The 18,313-nt window shown below is 35.1% G+C and overlaps 1 protein-coding gene and 2 long non-coding RNA genes across 3 annotated transcripts in view; 1 reads left to right on the top strand and 2 right to left on the bottom strand.

Moving 5' to 3' along the window:
• Positions 1-18,313, top strand: part of LOC126923947 (titin) — a 239,916-nt gene that overhangs the window by 57,693 nt on the left and 163,910 nt on the right. The window contains exons 34-44 of the mRNA XM_050739153.1: positions 39-205; positions 1,043-1,327; positions 2,242-2,422; positions 2,862-3,076; positions 3,426-3,710; positions 5,862-6,036; positions 15,724-16,079; positions 16,675-16,903; positions 17,347-17,544; positions 17,791-17,994; positions 18,101-18,264. Coding sequence (XP_050595110.1) covers positions 39-205; positions 1,043-1,327; positions 2,242-2,422; positions 2,862-3,076; positions 3,426-3,710; positions 5,862-6,036; positions 15,724-16,079; positions 16,675-16,903; positions 17,347-17,544; positions 17,791-17,994; positions 18,101-18,264 — 2,459 coding nt within the window. The remainder of the gene's footprint in view (positions 1-38; positions 206-1,042; positions 1,328-2,241; positions 2,423-2,861; positions 3,077-3,425; positions 3,711-5,861; positions 6,037-15,723; positions 16,080-16,674; positions 16,904-17,346; positions 17,545-17,790; positions 17,995-18,100; positions 18,265-18,313) is intronic.
• Positions 1-18,313, bottom strand: part of LOC126916428 (uncharacterized) — a 109,995-nt gene that overhangs the window by 52,528 nt on the left and 39,154 nt on the right. The gene's annotated exons all lie outside the window — the stretch shown is intronic.
• On the bottom strand, positions 2,354-2,864 carry LOC126916590 (uncharacterized). Its single transcript, XR_007710665.1, has 2 exons — positions 2,618-2,864; positions 2,354-2,527 (listed from the first exon to the last, which is right to left on the bottom strand). It is a non-coding gene; the product is annotated as an uncharacterized LOC126916590 (long non-coding RNA).

Raw genomic sequence — 18,313 nt, 5'->3', positions numbered from 1 at the left:
CAATCGAAAGATTGATTTTATGCATCGTGCACTTTTAGCTGTGGAATTTACTTCGGAAAAACCATATTTTGTTACCCCATTATCGAATGCCATGGGAAGAGCAGGTCAAAGGGTGAAGCTCGAATGCGAAGCAAAAGGAAATCCAACGCCTACTTTGTCTTGGTACCACGATGGAAGACCGGTCGAAGAAACCATGAACTTAAAGGTAAATTTTCATATTTATTTAAAAGGCGCTGGTGCTTTATACTTAACGTGAAAATTATTCTAAACACAGTAAATATATACTAGAAGAAAGTCGAAAACGGATATAAAAAGCTAGAAAATAAAATATCGTATAGGATCTTTTTATCAAAAAAATTCATGTTTCTAGAAAATTCAAAAGGTACCAAAACGACTTTTAACAAGTTTCTGATAAGATACGTTTTTCAAAAGTAGCATAAAATTATAAAGATAGTTAAAGGCTTTCCTTCTACATTTTTAATGTACATTACTGTTCAAAAGTTTGGAATGCTATATACCATTGAGGCCAATAATTGTTTCTAACAAATTAGAATTACGTTTCTTTTTCTTCCTTTTAAAGAAATTTTTTCGTAAAACGTAAGATATCTTCTGTGAAATAAAAACAATTACCTAGCATTCGATTCTATGATATCAATTATAAATTAACAACAAAATTAGCAAAATAATTAATACACAAATGGAAATGCGACTAAGCAATATATCTTTCTCTATAGTTGTTCCACCGAAAGTACAATTAATTTTCACGCGTCTGAACCTACCAAAATTAAACGTATCGAAATACGATGGGTTTTCCCATAAGAAGCAACGCAATGCTATTGGATGCAACAACATAATTTTTAAGCAAAACATTGTTTCCTCGTCTTCTCTCTCTTCCACGGTCTGCCATTCGAGACGAGGCGACCGTGTCGCGATATTTTTAGCCGCATGTGCACGCGCCGAATTCGAAATAAAGCAATGTAGCGGCCGGTGAAAACGAAGAATTGAAATTGAATGTTCAGGGTGTCGGGATTCGCCGTTTCAGATACAAACGGACGCCGGGCGGACCAGCCTGATCATCTCGGAGGCGTTTGCAAAGGATGCCGGATGTTACACGGTCGTCGCTAAGAACAACGCCGGTGAGGCCACGGTGTCTTGCAACGTTTCGGTGAAAGGACGACTTCCTCACGAAACCAGCGATTCTGACTTCGCCTGCAGCGACATGGAGCCCGTGGTCCCCAAGATTCAGATGCCATTGAAGGATCTGAAGGTTCAGGAGGGTTTGTCTGTTCGACTGGACTGCGTGATCGTTGGCCAACCTGAACCGGAAGTGAGTGTTTTGTGAGATCAGAGAAATACTCGAGAGGTAACGCGAGTTTTGTCGATGTTGATTTAGGGTAGTCTCGTTAATTGGTATATTCCGAGTTGTTTCAGATTTGAAACTTTCGCGATGATGTAACGATATTCGCGATTCTTCGGCTTGCAAATTGTATTATTAGTACGTTGAGTTTCGTTCCGGGCAGACGTGAAAAACAAGCGAACGAGAATATTTGGAATAAGATGCGACGTAATAATTCGGTACACGATCGAAGGCCGAAGAATCACAATTGTGGCAGTCCGTGGTATTCTTTCTACGAAATTGAGAAGAAATGGTAGATTAGATCGTTTGGATGATTTATAAATTAAAAAGAAAAGATTTTCTTAGACATAATAATTTCATTATTTAGGAAGCCATTTTTTACATGTCGTTTCACTGTTCTTTTTCTCTAATGTATATTTAAAAATATTATATTTACATTTAACAAGAACCAAAATTAATCTGCTACAGAAATTGATTCGTCTTTGTTAACTTTTAGTTTTGTGAGGATAAGAATTTTCACTTGAGAGGAGAGCCAGTTAACAGATTAGAAGTAGTATATACTTTTAAATACTACATGGACTTTCTTTCTATGAATTTTTATTATTTATTATTTGAGTAAATTCATAATGGCTGGCTCGAAAAGTCTTTCTCAACGATTAATTCTTTTAAGGCAGGCAGACTTCTGTTTTTAATTATAAAATAATTCAAAAGTATGTAGCGTGTAATTATAAAAGAAAAAGTTTTGTGAAAGTCAGAATAAATGATAGTAGAGCTATCTTATGTTCGATGGATGAAACGAATACAGTCGAATATTTTAGCTAAGCTTCAACATTTAATTCTGTAACTTCTTTTATAACAGAAAATCTGTAAATTTGTTGGCACAGGTGATTTGGTATCACGATGATCAACCTGTAAAGGAGTCAGCCGATTTCCAGCTGTTGTTCCAGGGTGACAAATGTTCCTTGGTCATTCACGAAGCTTTTTTGGATGACGCCGGTGTGTACAAAGTAGTCGCCATTAATTCTGGCGGTGAAGCGTCTAGTCAGTGCACATTAACAGTGACACGTACGTAGAAACATTTTATCGAATACTTACATATCATGAAATTCGTAATTTTTCTATTTTAATGATCCACATCTTTTGCTATTATTTTTAACGCCAAGAAATTTGCTGTAAATTTTTGTAATAGATCTTTTATTGTAAATCCTTGTCTATCTTATTATAGAATCTAAAATTTTTATGCTCTCTGATTGTATTTACAATAGCTGTACCGTAATTATAATTTGATCATTCTCAAAGAAGCATTCAAAGGTGCTTAATTAATTCCGTGTCTTCTTAAACTAAATTCAAATTTCATTTATAGATTACGTAATCATTAGGTAAATGAAAAACTTAATCACCGAAATAATCTCCAGCTTTTGTAAATCACGCGTTCTCTTTCCTAACGCGTAAAATAACAAATCTTAATAATTAACGTGTAAAATAACAAATATCTTTTATCCAGCGGTGACCGTTTCGAAAAAATTGGACAAGACACGAACAGAAGTGGAAGAAACATTGGTCGCGGGTTCACCCCCGAAATTCGTGAAACTTCCGACGGATTCTCTGGTGGCGGAAGGCGAGACTGCCACTTTTGAGTGTGCGGTAGTTGGAGAACCGAAACCAGAACTCAAATGGTTCTCTGACAGTGGCGAGATCACCGAGAACGAACGTATCCTGGTGAGTGTTTGCTAAAATAAAATTCAATGAGATATCGAAGAAACACTCACGTGGTTGCTTCAGTACCGAGAACAATCAGACGTGCAGCTTTCGAAAGTTAAGTTGCTTTTAAAAAGTTATTTGCTAAACGCAATGTCACGTAATGTACGCGAATACAAATAATCAAAATTTAAAAAAAGGCCCGATGATCGTGTTCTTTGAAGAACGTTATTTTCTACTGTCAAATTTATTTTTCCTTCTCGTATTTCTCACTAATGTTTGCCCTTCCATGTTAAATTAACTACTGCTGCCTGTACAAAATATTTAAATAATCCCCAACTTTATATCCTACTTTGTTTTGATGATTCAGATCCAGCGGAGGCAAGATGGAACGAGTATTCTGAAGATTTCTTCGACGATCCCCGAGGATAAAGGGAATTACGTAGTCAAAGCGTTTAATGCGCACGGAGAGGCGAAAGCTTTCGCACGTTTGGTTGTGAGATCGTTGGGTGACTTTAGGAGAAAGGAAGAATTCGTGCAAATGGAAGAGAAATTGATCGCTCCTACGTTTAAGGAGAAGTTTGAAGACAGAAGAGTGTCAGAGGGCGTTTCTACGAAATTCGAGTGTATCGTAGTTGGGAAACCGGCTCCGAAAGTAAGTTATATACCTTTTGTTTTGAATTTTGAAATGTGCCAATTATAATTATTAAGCGAAATACGATATATATATAAATAATTCTTGATTGTTTGGAAAAATAATAATAATTGCCTTATTATATAATCTTCAAATAATTAATGATTATTTATGTATATCGTATTTGGATTAATAATTTTAATTTCTATATTTCCAAAATGAACACAACTGACAATATAATTGTCAATTCTTCGTATCTTATAAAGAACCACTTTCTCAACTGCTACGAAGTATTATAAAAGTTATTATTCGTTTTTGAATTCCACTATGTTTCTTCGTACATTCAATTCAAATACTTCCTACCAAAATTGTAGACTTTTTGAACTACAAAATCCTAAGAAATATAACAGCGAAATAGAAGCTACATTGATATTTAAAATTTAGATCCTGTGTTAGATGAAACAGTTCGCTATTGGTATCATTGTATCTATATCGTTACTATAATATCGTTTTTAGTATCATCGAAGACCCACTTGACCATAATTTGCAAATATCTTATTCGATTAACGTCGCTAACTTCCAACCGTAGAAAAAACCATCTGTCACAAGAAAATCACAAAACAATTTTGAATATCGTTAAATAAATATCGGGCTCTCATAGTCTGAATAAAATCATAATTAGATTATATTTATCAATATTTCTATGCTAATTTATATTTCTACGAACACAATTAGAGAACTAAGACCTAAACAGATTTTCTTTCGCCCATCAAATATTATAATGACAACGATGTTTCACGTATTTTATACAGTAGCTACAAAACGTATACCCACCGTTGTATTTATTATGGCATCTGCACATCGCTTAAATAGGTCCAACTATATTAAATATCATATCATTTAACAATATCCTTTACGACTATAAAAATTTGATAGTACAAAGATGAAATGTAGAACCTGATCAAGAATCGTTTCGTTAGAAAATAAGTAGCCCCCATACTGTTTTATATTTTGCAGCCTTAAATTTTCTGTAAATACATAAAATACATAAAAATCCACTGTTTAAACGTAATGGAAAGCGCAGCTCTTAGCCTCAGACACCCAACTGCTATATCAACAACGAAAAATGTGCCACAACCTTCGAACCACGTGGAACTCGCATCAACGCGCTAAATGTTACGAAATGTTCACGACTACTGATCGATGGGAGGAGATCAGGCGAATAGACGAGTCTCGAATCGTGGCGCCGCATCTTGGATCCGTTTTTCGAAGGTGTCGAGGGACGCGTAAAAGATGGGGCGCAGAGTTGGCCAGCCTGTCAGGAGGTGGCCGACCAAGAGTAATTTCGTGCCTCCGGGTTATATTTAAACGGGAACAATGTACCTGATGTGGAAATTCGCGGGTGCAGCCGCGCCGCGAGGTTCTCCGCGAAATTTTTAGTGACACTCGCGGATCAGGTATCGATATCGTTTCGTTCGTGAACTTTCCATCGGATTATTTCCGATTTGAATATTGTGAAACTGTTGATTTACGATCAACGCTCTATGTATAATCGACGAGAATACCAATTACGCAGCTGCCTTTATTTCAGTATGCAGAATGATCGAAAGAATTTTGCGTGCTAGTAATACGTAGCATTTTAGTATTGATTTTATACGCGTGTACTTACGGATTGTATAATTAATAGAATTTCCTGGTACGATCCATCAGATATTGTACGTAATCGACATTCTGAACTGTAGAAACTGGTTCGTTCGTGGAATTTTCTGTGTCGCTCGTGGATCGAACATCCACAAGCAGAAGTACTTTATATTTCAGAATTTTGTGATGCAATCGATCTCGAGTACGTGGTCTCGTTTGTAGCTTTGCAACGATGCTTCGTTTACTGTCGGATGATGAGAGATTTCTTTTTCTTCTACGAGCTTTTTAAACTTGCCTCAAGGTTGGGACTTTTATTTACGTTAATCTTTTGCATGGAATTGGTGGTTTCATTGTGATCGATACAACTAGATCGATATTTTTCGTATATCAGACGTGTTATGGTTACGAATATACAATTATTCTTTTAATTATATAAATCCAACTTCTCTAAGGGATGAGACTTTTAAGCAACAGATCGATACATTTCGAGAAATAAAATGTAATTCAGTGAGTTGATATGGTGACTTTCAGATTCAATGGCTATTTAACGATCGTCCTGTTCATGGCAAGGACTTCTTGGTGTCGGTCAGCGGTGATCGACAGGTGTTGACGATTCCAGAGACCGGAAGCACGCATGTTGGTACGATTTCCTGCGTGGCGGAGAACGCTGCTGGCAAGGCGATTTGCAGTGCTCGTCTAGATATTGGTAAGCAATTAAAGCTGACCTTAACAATTCTTAAACAAATGTATCCCTTGTCAGGAACAAACGAAAAGAATATGTATCATTTTATTATTCGTAACTACTATTGTATCATACTACTGGTATCTATAATGTTATAACACAACGTTTGCTGGACGCATCTATAACTTGCACACTTTATTCCTTGCTTAAATTCTTCATTTTTTAAATCGACACAATGTTTTCCAGCATAACGTAGTAAATTTTCAATGGAATAATTTTTCATTTTTTATCCATCAAATTATTATCATATTTGGTAACCTGCTATATTTTACAATCTTTAACCATTTCATCGTATCGAATTTCGTTCATTTTGCTATTCGCGCTAAATATCTTCTACGCTATCTTCCTAAATTATAATCTTGCACTTTCCCTTAAACTTTTATCGCAAAATTTCCTGTACTCGTTACTGTAACAACGAGACAAATATTCGTATTTATCTTACGGTTTATGACTTTCTTACACGTGAACATCAATGAACACGTGAACATCATTGGATACAAACTACTACATCGTTGCTCTTAATGTATTTAGTCTTCGAAAATAAAAATATTCGTCTCTCGTATGTTTTCGTCGCGGCTCGATTTTAAACGAACAGAAATTCCGCAACGTCGAACAGCGTGGAATATTCGCGGTTAATTCTAGGCGATGTCGATCTTTCGGAAACGAAGCGATTTTTATTGCCAACCGCGTTACAGTAAATTAGTTCGCGCGTAGCCAAAATATCGTCGAAACCGGCAACGGTGTCACGAGTTATTAATACGCGTCTATGCAAGCCGAATGGCAGCTTCATTCACCAGGTAGCCGACACACAGCTTCCACATAGAAGAACAGTATCACCGGAAAAGCGAGATGTCGCAACGAACGAACGATACGAATGGATAAAAGATCATAAGCAGCGGGATGTTGCGACAGCAACGGGGCTCTCTGAAATTCGACACCGTTCGTTCTCGTTGGTTTTCGCGAGAAAAATCACGCGACCACCCGTTTGCCAGCGTCTCGAAGTTTTGGTTGTTTCGTTGCAACACTGAGCCCGCGCAATTTTCAGTTACCTTCGCTGTAAGATATTCGTTTAAATATCGTGATCGAATATCTCTCACTTTTCTATTGACGTTTTGTTATTTTTATCAAATTTTATCTCCTGTATCGTTTTTACATAAATTTCTTATTTGCGTATTTCTAAAGTTTTCTATTGTTCTAATTTTCTATTTTTCTATTTTTGGTCCTGTTACAATTGTGCCTTTTGTGTAGACGAACAGAGGATTGTTTATCTTTTTCTATCCAACTTCGTTGATTTTACTGAATTTTTAATTTTATTCTTCTCCTTGTTATTCAATTTTCGTATTTGTTTACCCTCCCTCTGGTACGTTTTACTTTCGTCGTAATTGTAATTTCGTACTGGCATAGGGTTGCTTGCTTTTTCATCGGTTTCTATTGATTTTCCTATTTGTGCGTCCTTTTGAATTTTCCTGTTTTTGTTCCAATTTATTTTACTTTCATTCTAACAATTTTCATAACGATAATTTCGCATGAAATTGATTTATTCGTGGTTTCTATGGATTTTTGACACTTTCATCAAATTCTATATTTTTGTCGCCTTTACAATGAAATTTCTTTATTTATAAATTTCTATACTGTCTTCCCCTGAATTTTCACTTATTACACTCCCTTGAAATTGCCCTACATTTTCCCATAAACACGGTGACATCGGCTATTTTTATTAAAAATGACAGTAGCTGGTCGTAATTTGAATCTTTTATCAACATTCATCCCGACGATAAATATCGCTTTCCGTTTTGGCGTCGGGTAAACTCTTTTTGATGGGGATATTCGTGAACAGGCGATATCCCATGATCCATTACCCCGAACTCGGCTGTAATATAGAAGGGAGGGGTCTTATTTTTAACCAGGGCGACTAAACAAACTCTTTTCTCTTCTTTCACCGACGAAAAGTCACTTTGAGTCACGACTAATATTAGGTCGGTGCACATGCCGCGCAATTAAATCTGACGTTTCTACGCCCACCTGTACACTGTATTACGATCCACGTAGAAACATTCGTCTAGTCGATCGTTCGCTTCAATACTCATTTTCTAACGTATGTTTCGAATTTTATAGAAAATATCCGTGAAACATCAGGTATTTATTAATTTTGATTAAACGATAGATTTCTTCGAATCGTGAATCATCGAACGTAAAGAAGAACAACAGTTTCAACGAGTAGTTTCATGGTGATACTGTCAATAATAGATTGGATGTGATCTCTAGAAGTGTTTGTTTCACAGCGGTAAGCAATGGTTTCCGGTCAGATAGATCTTTCACTTTATATTTCAAAAGCGATATTCTAATTAATATTAAATAAAATTGCTAAAATTTAAATGCTATTACATAGAAAATATATGAAAAATATTTATTATATTCTATGAATTTTTCTGAGTAATGTTAAAAAAGTATGTATTTATTTAGAATTATTTTTCTTTCTCTTGCCGTATCCTTATGCCCAGTGTTGGCTCAAATTCGTTTAGATATTTTTTACAAGAGCGTAAAGTTTGTTACATTGTATGAATTTTTCTGAGTAATGTTAAAGAAGTATGTATTTATTTAGAATTATTTTTCTTTCTCTTGCCATATCCTTATGCCCAGTGTTGGCTCAAATTCGTTTAGATATTTTTTACAAGGGCGTAAAGTTTGTTACATTGTATGAATTTTTCTGAGTAATGTTAAAAAAGTATGTATTTATTTAGAATTATTTTTCTTTCTCTTGCCATATCCTTATGCCCAGTGTTGGTTCAAATTCGTTTAGATATTTTTTACAAGGGCGTAAAGTTTGTTACATTGTATGAATTTTTCTGAGTAATGTTAAAAAAGTATGTATTTATTTAGAATTATTTTTCTTTCTCTTGCCATATCCTTATGCCCAGTGTTGGTTCAAATTCGTTTAGATATCTTTTTCAAGAACGTAAAGTGAAAGATCTATCTGGTAGAGAACTTTTGCACACAACTGTAAATATAGTAAATTGGTTGTGTGTATGCATACTAGTGATGTAATACGTGTTAAATAAGACTTGTACATACGTGCGTTGCTTTTCTAGTACAGTGATTGGTATGTCCATTGATTGTTATGATCTTTGTTGTAGTTTTATGCAACTACGTATATTTTTGTTTCCTCTTTTAATTGATCATTTAAGAGAAACGGTAGGTGAAATTGTACCCTTAACATTGAGAAAGCTGTACTTGCAGATTAAGATCACATACGTGAAATCTAAACAGTCGACGTTACAGAATTAGTAACAACGTAACCAGCAAACTACTAATATTATACGCGTAACGTATCGAAGTTCCAAAATAAATCATTATGATTCAGTATGATTCAGGGTTATAAAGAAACCATAATCATAAATTCAACGCTATTTCAACGATGTAAATATAATAGAGGAACTACCACACCCATTGGCGGGTAACATTCTTTTTCCGATATTTTATAACAAAAGACAAGAGAACGAGTGAAGAAGTCTAATTATAAAAGAACATTTCGTTTTTTACTTTTCGTGATCCTACCGACAGTTCGTCCTCCAGAGAATCGATTCATCAAATATTTCACTTTTCATTCTTCACCATTCTATCGAAAATATTTTATAACAAAAGACAAGAGAACGAGTGAAGAAGACTAATCATGAAAAAACATTTCGCTTTTCACTTTTCGTGATCCTATCGACGCTTTATCCTCCAGAAAATCGATTCATCAAACATTTCACTTTTCATTCTTCACCATTCGATATTGATATTATTCCAAGACAATTCGTTTCCCTAAAAATCGGACACCAAATAAAAATTACAAATGAAATAAAAATTGCAAACTGAATAAAAATATAAGTCTACTATTCCATTAACAAATTAAATAAAAAGAAAATAATAAGAAACACAAAGGAAGATAACGAGAAAAATTCATAACAACAAAAATTTCGTTTCAATTATAAGATTCCAACTACGATAAATTAAACCTCCTCTTAAAGCTCATCGATCATTTTAATTTACCTTCGAACGTTTGATAACCAGCGACATTAACTCACTATTGTTAATTGGACGAGCTGGTCCATCCCCGAGGACAGGTCAGTTCCGCGATTTCCGTATTTTCGCAATCTTGTTCCGTGTGTCGCGATGGCCAGAGGAGATTCTCTCCCTCGCTCCTTCTCTCTTTCGGCCGGTGCACACACGCAGAAAGCACGTTATTTTTGTCGGCACGAATACCCGGCACGTAGCCTAGTCCAGAGTCGCTAACCCAGGGAATTCGAGCGCGTCTTCTTCGGGGAGCCTCGCTCCTACCTAGTGTCGCTCTCTTCGATTCGACCACGAAACGCCATCGACTGACCCATAAATCGACACGAAATCGATCGACGCTCTGAAACCTATATTCCAGGTAACACGAGTAATAAGTAGACTGTAGATATTTATGCAAATTCGTATTTTTGAGAGCGTAACTAAAGCACGAAGCATGATCAGATGCTTGTTTCACTTGCTAAATATTAGAATCGTTAATCCATTCTCGATGTTTTACATATTTTTACGTATCTACCGTTGCGTACTGTGACCTATTACGTGAATTTTCATTGTACGTATCGTTTTGTGAATTTTTTCATCCTCGAACCTATCACAAAGGCATAGAATTTCGCAGTCTTCTAATAAGATTTTAGTAATATAATTTAATGAATATAAATTATTCGAGGATTGTTACGTGTGAAGCGACAGTTCGATCGTTGTTTTGTGTGTAGACACGCGTGTTTGAGTTTTTCATTTTTATCGAATTGAACGAAATTCATTGAATGCTAAGAAAGACGTGTTCATATGAGCAGAAGTTAGAAAATTAGTCGTCTGAAAGAGAGAAGATTGTCAGTTTTAATATAAATTATATTTCATATAACATTATCTGTTAGAATAAAAATATTTGATGAAAAAGTAGATTAGAAAATCGATAAAATTAGACATTGCATACATCATGATCTGGCACATTCATTTTATGTCATAGTAGCAAATTGTAAATTAAATTATATTAAATTAAATTATAGTTGGCAAGATATTGAAATATACAGAACCTGATTAGAAGAGGTTACAGAACATTGTTTTGACACGTTGTTAACGTATTTCGTGGTAGCTGACTCGAGTATCTACGGATAACGTGACACAAGAGACAGCTGTTTGATAAAAATAAATTTCCTTCAGATGACAGTATGATGAAATGATGGCAGAATTTATGTGCTCATAATCAAAATTTCTGACAGTAAATCGTATCTTCGAATAAAATTTCGATAGATCACGTTGTACAGATATTCTTATTTTTCAAAATCGTATTATACGAGACCAGCCCACATATTCGTAAATATTTTTTATTACATCAACCCTTTGCACTCCTATGTCGAGTGTGACTCGACATCAATTTTTATTTCAGGAGCTCCTTTGCCGAGTCCCACTCGATATTCTTTCATATCCACCTTTTTTTGCGAATCCTGGAAATTGTTTCAAGATGTATCATACACTTAAAAATTACAAAATACAACAATAGTGTGAATAAAACTGCTATTTAAGTGAATTTCTTTCTTCCTTTATTTATTTAAATTGTCTTATTTTTTAATTAAAGTAAATTTCAAATAAAACGCTTAAAAGCGTTGGCAGCTGCTGCTAACGAAATTGAAATAAAATTCCCAGTGCAAAGGGTTGAAGCAATAATTTATCTTCGAAAGATATCTTACAACGTACCTTCGATATCTCGTGCAATTTCTTCTTTTATAACATTCCATCTTTGTAAAATAATTCCTACGAGAAGTACGTTCTAGATCTATAAATTAACTAGATGCTTCTTAAAATTCCATTAAATTGTTCTATTCGTCCCCATCATCCTGAATTATTTGCAAGCCCGAAAACAACTTCCAAATGAAATTCGCTACGGCACAGTTTCTCGCCGTTGTATCTATTTTAAAAGAGATCACTATAATTCCCGATATCATTTCAAATCTCACGCTCGACTTAATAAATCCCGTGCCAATGATCGATTTACCCGGTGCTAGGTGAACGTTACTATTTTCGTCGTTGATCGTGGGCATACTCGTGTTTTCTTAGTCGTTCGAAGGGCTTTCCAATTCATCGAAACCAAGATACAACGTCCAAAGTTAACTTTTACGGCCTTTCAGCAAATCATAAAATTCGGAAATCGTGTAACCGACTTCCCATGAAGAAAGAAAAAGAAATGGAGAGAGCAGCTTGATTCTCTGTAAATAACAGCCGCGGTGTGGTTTTACTGGAGCCAACATCCGAACGGATGTTTCGTGATTTGCGAATGAATTCAGGACGACTCGGGCCGAATTCTCGCGATCCAGATATGTCGGTCGGGATGAATTTTCGGTTCGAGCGTATCGTATCTTGGTTTCTCGCCAACCTACAAACTTCTTTTGATTAGCTTGAAACGTGAAGTTTATGAGATCTTCAGGTGAAGAGCGAGTTATATTGGAAACAATGAAATGGAATCCTTTGGTAGTTGTAGTTTCGTCACTGAGTCTGTTCAACCAATTAACGGATTTTTATTGACTTTCGATCGATTTAATCTGTATTAATTAATTACATATTTCATCAAAATATATTTTCAAAATATTGCATATTTGTTTAAAGACAAATTCTCATTCGAGGATGATGATCTACGTTTGTGAAGTTTATCTAAATTTCTTTTTACGATGTCAAAATGGAGATCATATAGCTAATAAGTAACTTAAGAATATGAATCACATATTAATAAAATTTACATGCACTTATCCATAGATGTACGTATACGTAGTGTTAATCAGAAGATTGCAGGTATTTTGAATTACGCATAAATTTTTATAATTAATACGGGAATTTTGTCGATTAAATATAACAACTAGAATTTTTTAGTAAACTACTTAAATCAGTGCTAAATATTCTCTGTTACAACGTTAACTGCGTAGAATGCCAAATATCAATAAATTTTACATAATTTGCAACGAGTAAAATTCCCAGTTTGATAGACCAGAAAGTTAGGATTCAAACTGCAGTTGGAGTTTATACCAAACTTTGTTATAAAATTCAATCTATTAGGTTGTCCGAAATGTTTATAAGGAAATAATAGAAGCACAATGTTTTTGTTTTATATTAGTTTATTGAATTATGCACGAACATAATAATAATAAAATGGATCATACCTAATTCAATAAAATAATATAAAACAGAAATTGTTGTTCATCTATTATCACCTTATGAAACGAAAGAAACATTCCGGACAACCTAATGCTTCTCCCAAATTCGAACCATAATCCATACGACAAATATAGTTCGATATTACAGAGCCAAAGAATTAATTACCAAAAAATCATTCGTTTCGAAACCAGTCGTCTTTTAATAGAAATTGTTAGACGAATTTTCGTTCTATTATTTTTCGTGATTCTCGTGGAACGTACAATTCGTTTAAAATTCCTTGAAGCTTCTCCTGTTTATTTAGCAGTTAAGCCTCTGTTCAGTCGTTCGAACAAAGAAAGGTGCGAAATTTCTAAAACAACATAGAATACGGTTTAGTTGGTCTCGATCTCGTGACAAGATCAATTTCCTTTTTCATTTTTTAACGAGATCGACGGTCCTCGAATTCCGTTTCCGGTTGCCTTCGAGAGTCGAGCAAACGCGGAATTCCTGCAAAACGGTTACGCCATTCCCGCGGATTCCAATTCCGGATACGATGATCCGATTCTAGCGTGGCGTCGATTTAACTGGCCAGCTATTAATACATTCGTGATTCAAGGGAACAGATCGATGTTGATCGACGATCAAACTCTTGATTTCTGACCAATAGTCTGTGGAATTTCATGCAGCTACGAGAAATTTCAAGATACAAAAATGCACAGTATACGCGTAATACGAAGAAACATATGAAACATTTATCCTTCGCAATATTTCACAGATAAAGTATTTTTCTGCCTAAGTGCCATTTTGTAAATTATATTTACAAAAATACGAATTTCCGTAAATGTCCATCGTCTGATGATGCTCTAGCAGGAGTAAACAACGTTGCAAAGTCTGTGGACATTCAGTGTTTATTCAGTATTTATTTATTACAGAAGCCAATTAATATTTCACAATTTAATATCACACTTTTGACTGTTGAAGAGTTTGAAGAGTTCGCGAAGAATAGATCGATGCGAATCGATCGTCAAAGTGTAATAACTCGATGAGAAAACGAGATTGAAGGATTTAGAAAAATGGTAGATTTTTGTTGAATTATATAAAATTATTATTTCGTAGTTTAGATTATTCCGTTTCGCTGTAAGATTCGAAGGATTTAATAGAGTAGAGTATTTGTCGTGAATTTTGTTTTTGTTTACCTACTGCGAGTATTTTGCGTACGATTTATTTTTATTAAAAGTGTGCTCCATTTTGTCGAGTGAAATTATATTTGGTACGCGTGCCTTCCTTCGATGCCAAGTTATCCGGAGTTTAATGTGATGAGAGTATGTGAATGAAATTCGGGGCATCTTTCAGTGACACCTGCTTTATATTTCAAACTTCTTCATGCTTTGTGTTCACTTTGTGCCTAAATTATTTTCACCTGATTTCCTGTACAACGACAATGTAAGAGTTCAAAGTCATATTCGTGATAATTAACTTGACTGGTCAGTGCCAGAAATATTATTCATGTTAAATCTATTTCTTTTAAGAACAAAAGGTATTTTTTCTTCGTTCAATGAAAATTAAAATTGTCATTGGTAATTGACTCATTTACAAATACATTATGCGTTGCTTTTTTCCAAACACATTTACACTTACTCGTATTCACAGTTATATCATAATGATAATTATAATATCAATATAAAATAATATATGTGTAATAGTTGTTTGACAATTGTTGCATATCACGGATAATAATATCACTTTCCAAGTCAACTTAGCGAACAAAGATGCAATAAGCTTAAGCTTTGTCACCTTAAATATTTCTGCTACGAATTGCGTGTTTTGTAACGCGTGACGCAACTTCGCCTTGCTGAATAATATCAGTGTTACTATATACAATGGGCCTGAAATTCTACAGCTTTTACAGAAACAGTTTATTATTATACCGCTTAATCATGGCAGAATACAACAGTAAATACAAAAATATAAAGAAGAGATTTGTTCATATTTTTATATAGTTACAAGTATTTCGTGCCTTGATCCAACTTTTACAGAAACAGTTTATTATTACACTATTTAATCATGGATGAAGATAACAGTAAATACAAAAACATAAAGAAGAAATTTGTTCATATTTTTACATAATTACAAGTAATTCGTACGTTGATCAAGTAGAAAAGAAAGCCTGCTAGAAAAGCCAATAATACACTTATTAATGTTATAAAAATTCTAATCAATTAAATACCAGTTCGTCAGAAATTAATCGTATGACAAAGTATGACGTATATTCTATTTTTCTCGTCGTACGTATCACGTCGTAATGCGAGCGATATAACAAACTTACTACAAAATTCCATCCTCATTCACCAGCCCCCGGTTTCCTTTTCCGGATTACAAAGACCTGACGAACCGTGCAAGCCTTAACCGAGAGCCAAAAAAAGAAAAAGAAGCACACGACGATCTATTGATATCTAAATTAATCATCCTCATTAGGTGGCTGGATAGGGGAGGAAGCGAAGAAGACTGAGGGGGCGGTTGCAGAGAAAAGAGTATTCGAATTAGTCGAAAGATTGCCCGCCGACGAAATGCATGCAGCAAGCAGCAGCGACAAACACTTCTCTTCGGAGAAGGCCGAGGGTGGAAACGAGAGTCAAGTATTGACCAAGATGTCACAGACGATCACGGAATCTTCCACCACACACACGACCACGAAGAAAGAGTACATCTCATCGACGACGTCCTCGACCTTGACAAAATCTGGACAGGAACCCAGCAGCGTTAGCGTGAAGACTACCATTCATAGTACGGAACAGTCGTCCTCGGAGAACGGGGCACCTCCTGTTGTGCAGGTTTGTTAATTCTACAGTTTAATCGATACTTTAGACTAGTTGAAGAATGTAAACCGAAGCTAGTGATTACGTGGATTACGTGGATTTGATAGTGAGAGAAGTTTGAGCAGACTCAACATGTTGGAAGATATTCTTTTATCAATCGGAAAATTTCCTAATTGGAAATGAAATTTCTAGTCAATACGAGGGCAAAGCAAATTCAAATTCAATACGAAATCAAAACGATACGATAAATGTATGTGTATAAAAATAATCATAATCTGTCATTGTTTTGAAAGCAGAGAATTCTTGGATATGTGAAATTCAAAATATTAAGACAAGCAGAACGACGAATTAATTAATTTTTCTTAGCTAACGTAGATTAATGGGATTTTTGTATATAAAATTTAGAAATGAAAGACAGACGACAGTGAAAAGAAGGAGCAATGAAGAAATAGCTCTATTCTTCTCGTCGTTAATTTCTATGTGTGGATATTATTCGACTATGTGCGTGTAAAAGACAGAATTTGGGGTGCGATAAAATAAAAATAGTAATGCAAAAGCGTGAGTCTTTTTGACAAAAGGAATTAATCGTATTGGATCTTTTTTTCTACAGTGCTACAAAGTAGAAGAACACGAAAAGATTATTCAAGACCAACCAGGCGAGATTCGTCAAGAGAAAACCGTAGTGGTATCGCAAGACGAGGAAGGAATCAAACGAGACGTCAAATCTGCACAAATGTCGAAGCCAAGCAGAAAATGTACAGCTCCGAGATTCGTTTCACCAATCACGGGGATGATCGTGGATCAGGGTACTGATATTATCCTCGAAGGAATCATCGATGGTAAGATAAATATCATCTCTCAAGATATTAATTTACAGAACATTATTATCCTGTTTTTGAAGTACAACAAAATGTTTATCGATTGATTTTGCCAAGCAGAATGCTTTTCTTTCGTTGTAACGTGTAGTTATTAATGCGTCTTTAACGATTTCGAATGATTCATCGATGGCAAAATGAAACTCATTAAATTTTTGATTCATAAAATGATATATCATAGGAATGAAGTGCAACAAAACGTTTAACACTTTACTTTGGCATGCAGAATATTTTCCACTCGTCGGAACTTGAGATTATTACGCTTCTTAATATCTTCTATTTTATATTATGTAGAAAATCCGATTGTTCTCTTGCCAAAATTGTATTTCACAGCACCGTCTAGCGATAAATTAATTTTATTTCATCGTTCGTTTACCTTTTGTAATTGCCTCGTAAATCTTGTACAGGGTTCCCCCAGCCATTTATCAGCTGGTCGAAGAATGGACAGGAGTTGAAAACGAAGGATGGAATGACGATCACGTACGCGCATAATCATGTTCGTTTGGAACTGAAGAACGTAAATGTTAAGGACGCGGGACGATACACTTGCACGGCGAGCAACGAAGTCGGTTCTGCTAGTAGCACTGCCGATCTTGTTGTGAAAAGTACGTGATAATTGAGAAGAATCTTATTTATTGATTTAAAAAAATTCTATGTATTAACATCTTTCTTTTTATTAGTTTCGAAAATCGAAACAGAGAATTTAGAATAATAGCAAGCTTCCTACGATTAAACGACTTGATACAAATTTTGCGGTTGATCTCTAATTCCTAATTTCTATTCCTTTCAATTTAATTTAATTCTTACAGCTTATTTTTAATGAAATTTCACACGGTTCCAATGAATTTCAGAAACAATATTCCCACCGGTGTTTGGCAGAAGATTGCAAGCTCAGGTTGTGAAACGCGGAGACCGTGTGAATATGGAAGTAGAAATCACGGGAACACCAGAACCTACAGTTACTTGGTTCAAGGACGATGTTCCTATCAAAGAACGTCCACCGCAATTGAGGATCAAGCAGCAAGGAAATTGTTACATGCTACTCATCGATAAAGGTACAGTGTGTTAAACATTCACTTAGTTAATCAACAATTCATAAAAATATTATTTTCAAGTTGCTCTTCATGGCATTCATTGTAAGTATAATAAAATGTATTTCAGCTGAGAAAGAGCACGCTGGAAAATACATGGTTCGAGCAACAAATGCCGGTGGAGAAGCTCAAAGTATAGCCGATTTTGCTGTCTTCGAGCCAACACCAGACACCATGGTAGAGGTCCATAAAACTGTCATCTATGAGAACGTGCAAGACAAGAAAGTTATCCAGGTAATTATTTCTTTCTACGATCATTAATCACATAGATCAACCCTAACGA

This window comes from Bombus affinis, chromosome 1 (genome assembly GCF_024516045.1).
Source record: "Bombus affinis isolate iyBomAffi1 chromosome 1, iyBomAffi1.2, whole genome shotgun sequence".
Lineage (NCBI taxonomy): Eukaryota > Metazoa > Arthropoda > Insecta > Hymenoptera > Apidae > Bombus > Bombus affinis.
The sequence above is the reverse complement of the archived record's forward strand: the minus strand, read 5'-3'. Positions and strand labels throughout refer to the sequence as shown.